This window comes from Rhipicephalus sanguineus, chromosome 6, assembly GCF_013339695.2.
Source record: "Rhipicephalus sanguineus isolate Rsan-2018 chromosome 6, BIME_Rsan_1.4, whole genome shotgun sequence".
Taxonomy (NCBI): domain Eukaryota; kingdom Metazoa; phylum Arthropoda; class Arachnida; order Ixodida; family Ixodidae; genus Rhipicephalus; species Rhipicephalus sanguineus.
In genome coordinates this window covers 103,543,756-103,555,698 of record NC_051181.1, presented here as the reverse complement: position 1 = coordinate 103,555,698, position 11,943 = coordinate 103,543,756, and the positions used below count along the sequence as shown (strand labels likewise).

The 11,943-nt window shown below is 47.1% G+C and overlaps 1 protein-coding gene across 1 annotated transcript; it reads right to left on the bottom strand.

The window, feature by feature from the left end:
- Window positions 1-1,156: 1,156 nt before the first annotated feature.
- Window positions 1,157-11,681, bottom strand: LOC119397997 (uncharacterized). The gene is made up of 2 exons (XM_037665274.2): window positions 11,560-11,681; window positions 1,157-1,650 (listed from the first exon to the last, which is right to left on the bottom strand). Exons 1-2 carry the CDS (start codon window positions 11,633-11,635, stop codon window positions 1,157-1,159), a joined length of 570 nt encoding a protein of 189 aa, XP_037521202.1. The 5' UTR covers window positions 11,636-11,681.
- Window positions 11,682-11,943: the final 262 nt, after the last annotated feature.

Sequence of the window (11,943 nt, the reverse complement as noted above, 5' to 3'; positions counted from 1 at the left end):
ATGAGACGCGATCATATCACCGAGGTTTCACCGTAATAACAAGAGCCCGGAGGAGGTTATGGAGGGAGCCATAATCCCCTCTTGATGAAAAGGTGAAAAATTTGTCAACTCAGGGTGTCGCTTGAGCCGACGTTTTCTAGAGTTACCGTATATGACTCCTGGAGCCATATACGGTAACTCTCAAGTTTTAGACAAGCAGACGTGTCTTCTTCAAGGCTGCAACGGAAAAAAAGTCCGCTCGTCCAAACGTCGGCTCCTGCGACGCCCCGTGCTCACGAATTTTTCATCTCCTCAAGCTTCCGTCTTCCCCTGAATCTCTGCATTTTGTAGAAAAAAGTGCTATCTTCAAAAACATCATCACATTTGCCACACACATCTCCAGCGTCACATCTTTTGTAGCTCTCTCTTGACATCGCGACATGTCTGGAAAAGGAGCTGCACTTGGTTTCATGACTTCGAAATTCAAATAAATTACCTTTAAGCCGCCAGTTCTCTATCAAAATTGGTCACAGCATTTCTTGCAAGCTTGCAAAGCTCATGCTGTAGTGAGTTTACAATGGGATTTGGGTGTCTACGCCCCTTTAATAGCATTTTGACGCCCTTAGAGCACAATGTAATTATGTCCGCCGGGAAAGAATCTCGTAAAGGCCCTATATATCAGTGCCGTCAAGGTCTTTGACGTCATAGGAAATTTTTGTGGTTCGCTGAAGTCACTATGAGAATTGTGAAAGGACAACTTACAAATAGGACAAAAATATTTTTTTTTTCTCTCCTTAGTGTAGCCTTCACACGTCGTATGTTAATGTAACGAAACAAAAAACAAAGTTATTTCGTGTTAATATTGACACACGTTGATATTTCTGATATTAGCCAAATCACCAACAGTCATATTCCTCTTTGTCTTACATGCTATAATTCTGGATTCAAGATATATTGCCACACAACGCGTTGACCGGGAAAACTATCATGGAAGCCTGTAAAAACGAAATGTCTAGTTGCGTTCACACATCGTCCAGAAAGCACATGCGTATAAAACGATTACTACGTATATCCTCAGCAGTCTGGTAACGGCGCACGATGCCTTTTACGATGCGCTGGGATTTCACTGAGCCCAACGACACAGTTTTTTACAGTGAATGCACCTACCTTTCTTCATTCACGAGACGACTTCTTCACCGGCCACGATGCGCCCCAGATCTTGACAGTGTACCCGTTCTCGCAGCCACCTTATGACGTTGTCCGACGGAATCGTCGATCCATCCTCGCCGCACAGGCGCTGTTTCCAGACGTAGTACCAGAGCATGGGAGAAGGCAGTCGATACCTGGCGGCACAGTGGAACTCCTTGCACTCCGCGGTACAAAAAGAAGAACAGGACTTGTCCGCATCCAGACGCGACGGGGTAGTATCGGTCTCCAACGCCGCAGTGGGCGAAGCAGCCGCGCTGTCACAGTCTTCAACGGAAGCGTCCAGAGATGGAAGTTCTGCGCAGTTGGATGGTAATTGCGAGGTGCTGCCAGTGTCTGTCACTGGAGTCGACACTGGAGGATCCTGGAGGCCCGTCGCGTTGGCTAGACTGAAGATCCAGTCCTCGTAACTGCCTGGCTCCTGAACCTCGCTTTGGTTTCTTGGCACCATCTCTTCCAGGTCGACTGTAAGATTTAAATGAAAAAGCTGGTGACGAATTTATGGCTTGCACATGACGTCACAGACAGGTTCTCTGCGCTTGTTCACCAACATGGCGGCCACCGTGACTTTTTTATCTTACTAGAGTGTCATTTCAGCGGAGGACACACAGCCGTTCCCTCCCCGCGCGTTCTTTTGTGCTCTCCCCGCTTTCTTCTGTTCGCCAGCTGCGCCAAGGGGGAACAAAAAGAATTGGAGGGGGCCCCGGAACTAATCTGATGTCACCGTTTCTCGCTCCCCGCGTTCGAGCAAGAGTTCACGTGCGTCTCAACCAGTTTGTTCACCAAGATGGCGGCCACGGTGACGTCAATGCAAGCTCACTTTCTGTAGTACTGTGCAAGAAGCTGACTGAATGAACGAAAGGAGACCAAGATTGACAAAGAGAAAGAGTGACTATCTGTGGCGACCTCCACAGACAGGCTGGCTGACAGGCGACAGCAACAAAAAAATAAGCGGTGCTATGAAGTTACAAGTTACCAGGGGCGTAGCCAGAAATTTTTTTCGGGGGGGGGGGGTCAACCATACTTTATGTATGTTCGTGCGTGCGTTTGTATGTGCGCGTGTATATATACGCAAGCAAAACTGAAAAATTTGGGGGGGGGGGGGGGGTTGAAACCCCGCCCCTCTGGCTACGCCCCTGGCAGTTATAGCCTTACTGACCGTTCATAATAATAAATGTAATTGCTGGGCTTTTACGTCCGAAAACCACGACATAATGTGCTGTAGTGGAGGACTCAAAAATTTCGACCATGCACCTGGGGTTCGTAAATCTAACCACACGAGCCTCCAACATTTCGCCGCTATCGAAATGTTGCGGCCGAGATTCGTTCACGCGACCATCTGGTCAGCAATCAAGCATATACCGCGACCACTCACACCGGCAGGTAGGTATGCCTAGTAGTTGAATTGCGTCTAGCAGTTGCTGTTAACGCATATAAATTCACAACACAAAACTGGTGTTTCGATGATTCTACTAGTTAAATTTTCATTTCATGCGGTTTGCAACCGCAGGGTCCTGCAGGCTTCAAACTTCCGGTGGAACTTACAAACCGATAACTCCCCGTCCTTTCTGGTGAATTGCGGACGAGAATAGTTTTGTGAATGAGTAGGCGCCAATAACGAGTTTCAGCGCACAACAAACGCGAATTCAAAATTCTAATAAATTGTTTCCGCCTACGGTCTGACTTGTGTAACGCGTTCGAGCCGTCAGACATTGGCGCAGGGGTAGTTCGCAGCTGTTACCTCGCGTTAGATTAGTATACAGTTCCATTTACGCTTGTATTATAGCAGAACGTTCTATAGCGTATACTGATGTTTTTTTTTTTTTGAGATTTACGGTCGTGCCCGCATAAGTGCGACCTCAACAGTCGCGCATGGTTGACGTTGTGAGGCTGAACCGTTCGCGAAGACCGTCCTCGCCTTCTTTCGGTTCTCGTCCACCTTTCATAGGATGTCGGACGCACGAGGCAGGCCGTGTAAACACAGAACAACGACAGCAGCCCTTGTCAACGCGTTTAGAAAAATAAAGCATGACGTTATGTCCTCTGTAATCTAAACGCGAAGGCACACGGGGGCACATAAGAGCCTCAAAATCCCGTAGACAATCTCGGAGCGTGACGGGTCTCTCAAGGTATTCTGACCGTTGGTGGTTGGTTGAAACGTAGCCACGCTAGCGCAGATCTCGGATGTGCAAGGCCCACGCACACTAACCCCGATACTGCTTCGGCCAGGTGGGAGGCGGCCCTCCGCAGCTCCCTCCTGGCTGACCAGCTCTGGGCCGTCCAGCAGGCCCGCGGCGCGGCCGGCAGGCTTGGTCTACGGTCCCGACGTGGGAGTCGTCCGCTGCGCGCACCGCAGAAACGGGTTTTTCTTACAGCATGATCTGACGATTTGGCGGTGCGGTGCGCATGCCCACGCTTGCGTTCCCGCGCTCGACGTGCTTGGCGCGTCTTCCGCGACAGCGCGGACAGCACTTCGTACTTGGGCGGTTAGCGTACGTTCGTATCAAACGTCGCTGGGTGAAAATCGGTTCGCAACAATCGTACTCCATTACATTGCAGGCCAATGGGCCTTGGCCGGACCAACGAAAAAAATCGTATCACCCTGAAATTCGTATGAGACGCGATCGTATCCGAGGTTTCACTGTATAACAGAGCCCGGAGGAGGTTATGGAGGGAGCCATAATCCCCCTTGATGAAAAGGTGAAAAATTTTGTCAACTCAGGGTGTCGCTTGAGCCGACGTTTTCTAGAGTTACCGTATATGAACTCCTGGAGCATATACGGTAATCTCAAGTTTAGAAAGCAGGACGTGTCGTCCAGGCTGCAACGGAAAAAAAGTCCGCTCGTCCACAAAGTCGGCTCCGCGACGCCCGTGCTCACGAATTTTTCATCTCCTCAAGCTTCGTCTTCCCCTGAATCTCTGCATTTGGTAGAAAAAGTGGCTATCTTCAAAAACATCATCACATTTGCCACACACATCTCCATCACCTCTTTTGTAGCTCTCTTGACATCGCGACATGTCTGGAAAAGGAGCTGCACTTGGTTTCATGACTTCGAAATTCAATAAATTACCTTTAAGCCGCCAGTTCTCTATCAAAATTGGCACAGCATTTCTTGCAAAGCTTGCAAAGCTATGTTAGTGAGTTACAATGGATTTGGGTGTCTACGCCCTTTAATAAGCATTTTGACGCCTTAGAGCACAATGGTAATTATGTCCGCCGGGAAAAGAATCTCGTAAAGGCCCTATATATCAGTGCCGTCAAGGTTCTTTGACGTCATAGGAAATTTTGTGGTTCGCTGAAGTCACTATGAGAATGTGAAAGGACAACTTACAAATAGGACAAAAATATTTTTTTCTCTCCTTAGTGTAGCCTTCAACGTCGTATGTTAATGTAACGAAACAACAAAAACAAAGTTATTTCGTGTTATATGACACCGTTGCTATTTTTGATATTAGCCAAATCACCAACAGTCATATCCTCTTGTCTTACATGCTAATTCTGGATTCAAGATATATTGCCACACAACGCGTTGACCGGAAAACTATCATGGAAGCCCGTAAAACGAAATCTAGTTGCGTTCACACATCGTCCAGAAAGCACATGCGTATAAAACGATTATACGTATATCCTCACAGTCTGGTAACGGCGCACGATGCCTTTCGATACGCTGGGATTTCACTGAGCCCAGCGACACAGTTTTTTACAGCGAATGCACCTACCTTTCTTCATTCACGAGACGACTTCTTCACCGGCCATGATGCGCCCCATATCTTGACAGTGTACCGTTCTCGCAGCCACCTTATGGACGTTGTCGACGGAATCGCGATCCATCCTCGCCGCACAGCCGCTGTTCCAGACGTAGTACCAGAGCATGGGAGAAGGCAGTCGATACCTGGCGGCACAGTGGAACTCCTTGCACTCCGCTTACAAAAAGAAAACAGGACTTGTCCGCATCCAGACGCGACGGGGTAGTATCGGTCTCCAACGCCGCAGTGGGCGAAGGCAGCGCGCTGTCACAGTCTTCAACGGAAGGTCCAGAGATGGAAGTTCTGCGCAGTTGGATGGTAACTGCGAGGTGCTGCCAGTGTCTGTCAATGGAGTCGACACTGGAGGATCCTGGAGGCCCGTCGCGTGGCTAGACTGAAGATCCAGTCCTCGTAACTGCCTGCTCCTGAACCTCGCTTTGGTTTCTGGCACCATCTCTTCCAGGTCGACTGTAAGATTTAAACGAAAAAGCTGGGACGAACGAATTTATGGCTTGACACATGACGTCACAGACAGGTCTCTGCGCTTGTTCACAACATGGCGGCCACCGTGACTTTTTATCTTATTAGAGTGTCATTTCAGCGGAGGACACACAGCCGTTCCCCCCCGCGCGTTCTTTTGTGCTCTCCGCGCTTTCTTCTGTTCGCCAGCTGCGCCAAGGGGGAACAAAAGAATTGGAGGGGGCCCCGGAACTAATCTGATGTCACCGTTTCTCGCTCCCGCGTTCGAGAAGAGTTCACGTGCGTCTCAACCAGTTTGTTCACCAAGATGCGGCCACGGTGACGTCAATGCAAGCTCACTTTCTGTAGTACTGTGCAAGAAGCTGACTGAATGAACGAAAGGAGACCAGATTGACAAAGAGAAAGAGTGACTATCTGTGGCGACCTCCACAGACAGGCTGGCTGACAGGCGACAGCAACAAAAAAATAAGCGGTGCTATGAAGTTACAAGTACCAGGGGCGTAGCCAGAAATTTTTTTGGGGGGGGGGGGGGGGTCAACCATACTTTATGTATGTTCGTGCGTGCGTTTGTATGTGCGCGTGTATATATACGCAAGCAAACTGAAAATTGGGGGGGGGGGGGTTGAAACCCGCCCCTCTGGCTACGCCCCATGGCAGTTATAGCCTTACTGACCGTTCATAATAAATGTAATTGCTGGGCTTTTACGTCCGAAAACCACGACATGATGTGCTGTAGTGGAGGACTGAAAAATTTCGACCATGCACCTGGGGTTCGTAAATCTAACCACACGAGCCTCCAACATTTCGCCGCTATCGAAATGTTGCGGCCGAGATTCGTTCACGCGACCATCTGGTCAGCAATCAAGCATATACCGCGACCACTCACACCGGCAGGTAGGTATGCCTAGTAGTTGAATTGCGTCTAGCAGTTGCTGTTAAGCATATAAATCACAACACAAAACTGGTGTTTCGATGATTCTACTAGTTAAATTTTCATTTCATGCGGTTTGCAACCGCAGGGTCCTGCAGGCTTCAAACTTCCGGTGGAACTTACAAACCGATAACTCCCCGTCCTTTCTGGTGAATTGCGGACGAGAATAGTTTTGTGAATGAGTAGGCGCCAATAACTTCGAGTTTCAGCGCACAACAAACGCGAATTCAAAATTCTAATAAAATGTTTCCGCCTACGGTCTGACTTGTGTAAAGCGGTCGAGCCGTCAGGCATTGGCGCAGGGGTAGTTCGCAGCTGTTACCTCGCGGTAGATTAGTATACAGTTCCATTTACGCTTGTATTATAGCAGAATGTTCTATAGCGTACACTGTAAAAAAATTTTTGTCAAAATGACGGGAAATATCCTGGCAGCTCTATTTCCAAGCATATGGCCGTCAAAATGATGGCAGGCCGTCATTTTCAAATGATGTAATATTTTATCATTTTGATGTCTTTCCCGTCAATTCAAAACAAGCAACCGTCAAATTGATAAAATGTAACAATCAAAATAAACTGAAGGTCGTCATTTGCAAATGACGGTGTTCTTTCATTTTGACGTCTTTTTCATGAACTCAAAACACAACCGACCTGTCAGATTGATAACATTTCACCGTTTGCAAATGACGGTTGTTCTTTCATTTTGACATCTTTTTCGTGAACTCAAATAAAACCGACCTGTACGTCTTTTTGTCAATGCAATTATGAGACCATCAATGTAGCATTTCTCTGTGAGGTGACAAGAGGCTCTCAACATGAAATGCAGCTGCATTGTTAGTATGAGGCCCAGGAGATCAAGTGTATTCTGTGTCACTATGAACTGTAGAGTGGTCTACCTCACCATGCGACCATCACTCGACATGGGTAGTACCTAATAAAATATGCAACGAAAGCTTTTGTCAATACTTGCACATTTATTATTCAAGCGCTTTGATAGGCTGAGCACCCTTGGTCCTATTCCGCTCCCTTCTCTTTTACCCCGCCTTTTTGGTCCGGTTGATCTGTCCAATGTACCTGGAGTAAACAAAAAGAGAATGACAGAATAAATCCATGCGCCATAAACTATGCCAATCACATATTCGAGTTTCAGACGTGAAATGCCGGAAATGTATAAACTATGCTGCATTGTGTGAGAGACACTGTATGATGAAATCAAAGGACACCAGATAGAAATGCTGAGCAGCAAAGGTGACCATATTTGTCGCATGCTGAACTAGCTACATGTATATGCTCTGGTGCATAATGTTCCCAAGTAAGCATGGAGTGTAACAACAAATATAAAATGTAAAAAGAGCCCACAGTTGCACAAACAACCCGTGTATTATTTCTAGTAACAGAAATAGCTGCTCATGATGTAGAGGGAAACCACATACTCTAAACCGTAATTCTGCAAGGTCATTTTGCTTCACTTCAGGAGCTCTGCCATGAATCGCATCTAGACCACTAAGTTCCAGTATAGACTACATGCGCACATGTGGCAGCCGTCCACTTTTACAAACCTCATCATCATGCCCTGAAATTTGTTAAAGATCAACACTGGTGAAATCTTGACCTGCACTGCTAGGTGCTGCAAGATCTTCATCACATTGTGCCACACTCTGTCTTGGACACACAATGCTGCCATGAAAGCGACTTACATGAGACGTGAATGATTTTGCACTTGAAAACACCTTTTTACAGTTCACAAAACAACAGGCAGTGGCAACACTAGAAGAAATATGCTTCTTAACGTGCCCAACATCTTTAAAAAAAAAAAGAAAACTTGACATCACGAAATATATGAGGACATCTAAATTCTTGTCCAGATGACACAGGAGCAACATCATCTCCAACATGACTGCGTGAAACATGCACACGCAGTGCATTAAATGTTTTGAAATGTTTCGAGCAGCCCTGATTTACACATGCTACATTAACATTATGAACATTTGAATGAACTCTGTAGTGTCTCTCATATTTGTACAAGTTCTGCACTGCAGTCTCGCAAATGTGACAAGAAATCATGACATTGAGATGTGTTTCCATGAAATATACTTTAGAAGTATGCGCCTATGAGCTGACTTCGCTGACGAGGCAACATGTTGCAGCTGTGGCTTGGGTGCATGGGGTGAGTAGGCCTGCACATTAAATTTGAGGTATCAGTTCAGAGGACCCTATTTAGGGTCTGATTTGTCTTTACAAACGACACACGTGTCCTCAGATATTTTAAAACACGGAGACAATAAATTCCAGAGATATTCAATACATACGTCGCTTCGCGGAGCGTTAAAGTTGTAGTGACATCCACAGCCAAGTATGCTTGAGGTTGATATATGGCTATGCCAGAAGGCTTATACGCTGACAGTGGGGCAATACGTCGCAGCTGTGGCATGGGTGCATGTAGGCGGTTGGCCTGCACATTAAACTTGAGGTACTAATTCAGAAGACCCCATTTAGGGTCTGGTCTTTCTTTACAAATGACACACACATGTCCTCAGCAATGTTAAAACACGCAGAAAAAAAAATTCCGAGATACTGAGTACATACCTCGCTTGGTCGAGTGCCAAAGTTGCAGTGATATCCACGGCCAAATATGACTGAGGTTGACCTTTCAGACCTGTCCTGTGAACCTGAAATGATTGGAGCGATTAGCAGTCAGTCAATCACATCCATTCGATAGTTACATTCAGTAACTTGCATACTAACTTGCAAGCACTTGACAAATCCCTTAGCCTCCTCCTCACCCTGCTGTGTTTTAAATCCTTACACATGTCAAGAATATTGCAATTTAATCCAGTTTCTCCATTTTTACACAGTGACAGCTGCTCGTTTGATAGGCGGTACATTTAAATTTTCTATGAAAAAATTCAAAGTCGGAGCACGCGCGTGGATGCTCTTGGTGTAATGCTTCTCAAGACAAACTCCGTCTTTCGCGTCTTGGTCTTTTTTTTTCTCGCAATGCTTCAGCGCTCCCGTTCAGTGGCGTAGCCAGAAATTTTTTTCGGGGGGGGGGGGGGGGGTTCAACCACACTTTATGCATGTTCTTGCGTGCGTTTGTATGTGTGAGTGTATATATATATACACAAGCAAAACTGAAAAATTTCGGGGGGGGGGGGGGGGTGAACCCCCCCAACCCCCCACTTGGCTACGCCCCTGGTGCCCGTGCCCTCCCCGAAATTCTTTTGCATACAGAGCGAAAAATGACCATTTCAAGGAGGTGCCCCCAACCCCCGAAATGAAGGCGGTGCGCCCCCCCCCCCCCCTCCCCTACCCCTGAAAAAAATTTCTGGCTACGCCCCTGCTCCCGTTTGCATGTTACAAGGTCACTTTCGATTGCGATTCGTGAATCAGAATAGAGCTGGCCAATCGCTATCGGATACCAACGTCTGCATCCTTTGCCGGGAAACGATCAAGAAACAGAGAGAGAGTAAATTGCACAAGAGATGCAGTTTTAAGCCACACTACAAGACAAAAAAAAAAAAAACTTAATTTATAGTTGACGTATACTTTTACGAATTAGCGACTATAGCATCCACATTATGCAAGTCGTCAGAGTTGCAGATGACCATGATCAGCATTAGCGCATGTATACGAACGAACAGATGAAAAGCAAAAAGAAACAACTAAATAAAGTCTTATACTAATGGCTCTGAACGTACTCGGCCGTACATGACGCACTAGAGTTCCTCCACTCGATCCCAGTCCTCGCACCGTTAACCACTTTCAATCGCCATCGAAAGTGCGCGAAAAGTGCACGCTACTCAAAAACACGCGCCAATATTCCTGGAACGTTTGAGCTTCTTTTTTACTGGAACATTTTTATTCATTTTTTTTTCTTCTTCTATCACACTAGATGCAAGCTGACGCTTGAAAATTGCTGCACGTGGTTCAGCCTCGGCGCGAAAGCACATCGCTCGAATGTATACCGCAAAAAGCAGAAGAGACGCGCGATGGGGAGTCGCCTCCACAACGCGCGAAAACTTTTGCTACACGCAAACGAAGTGCCTTGTTAAACAGTGCACAGCCGAAGGTGTAAACAGACGAAAGTAGTATATAAGTAGAACAGTACACTCACCTTTACCCGTGCACTCGACTTGAGGCTGCAGCTCCAAAGCACACACGCGTGTTGCACAGGCACTCGCACGCCACGCAAAAAAAGACAAAATGGCGCACCAAACCGACATGGAAGAAGCACGCACAAAGCTCAAAGAAACACGTTGGAATGTACCGGCGTACCGGGTCCGGCAGTACCCGCCCCCTCGGCTCTTTCTCTCTCTCTCTCTCTCTGGCGCAGTGGCGCCTCTGCCTCTGCCGCTCTGCCTCCTCCACTCTTTCTCCTGGAGAGGTAACCGCTGAGAGAGCAACGTGTCACGTGACGTACGTAGCCAACCGAGGCGCGCTGGAACTTTCTCTCTCTCGTCTCTCTTTCTCTCCGCTCGCTCGTTGACAAGAGAGTCGCCGTCTTTCCCGTTTGACGCCGACGGCTCGTCAAAATAGATAGAGAGATCGCTGTCAAAATGATGGCTCGTTTTAACAGTGTATACTGGGTCTATGCGGTTTGGCCATGCGTGGTGCGATTACGGCATCTGCATATTTTTGCGAAAGACGACGGCCGAATGTAGACAAGTGTGATTCAGGTTGTACACGTGGTAAAGGTGATGCCGGTTATACCTCGCGACATGCTGATCTAGAAGGAAACATGGCGCAAACAGCTGTATAAAAGAAATCTTCCACCAAACCTATTAGCAAATTTACTGCCGCGGTTCCACAAAGTTCTATACGTCATTGCGGAAGAAGACTTTTGAGCGAAAAACTAAACCTGGCGTCTTGTTGCTATTTTGGAGACGCACATATTGTTATTTTTTTCTTTTTTCTAGGTTCCAGCAGGAACAACGTCTCTCCAAAACCTATTGCAATTTGAACGCCAATTACCAAGTAAGCATGGACGTTGTGACTAACTCTGATCACACAAGTTGTAGCGCCTTCCATGCAGTGACGTCGATCTCGGCCAGTAATACTGTCGCTATTTTGTTTAAGGAGCAGCGCAAAGAAATTTAAGTATTACAAAGGCCAAGTGCAAAAACACTGCGATAACATATCCAGCATTACGTTAACAATCTGCCACGGTAGTATAAGACGTAACATCGAGTCGGACATGTAAAACACGAGTTCATACTCACGGAGAAAAGGCCGCACATGTCTCGTTTCTAGCACGTTCAGCAGTGCGCTTATGTTAATCTCAGAAGGATCGGCCATTTCTGATGTCTGTCAGCCTCCTCGTAGCTTTAACCTGTGAGGTCTGGCTACTCAGTGCCTGCCTTTTATGGAGACCTTCTTCACGGCGAGGGGGAAAACTACTTCCACCAATCGCGAATCCGATTGGTGGCCGTCGTGCTGATTTCCCCCTCTCTCTGTTCTGTGATAGGGCGTTGACGCGCCTTCTCTCCCCATCTCTCTTCCTCTTTCTCCCTGCGGTGTTTGGAAAAATCCAAACATGAAAGAAGAAATTTGGTGGGAGGCTTCTACTGTTAGGTGTCCTGCAATGACTGACTAAGTCCATCGTC

Coding starts and splice junctions, on each gene's coding strand:
- LOC119397997 (XM_037665274.2), bottom strand. CDS start 11,635: ATGGCCGATCCTTCTGAGATTAACATAAGCGCACTGCTGAACGTGCTA. Junction 1,651..11,559: donor ACATGTGCGGCCTTTTCTCC/GTGAGTATGAAC, acceptor TAAATCTTACAG/TCGACCTGGAAGAGATGGTG.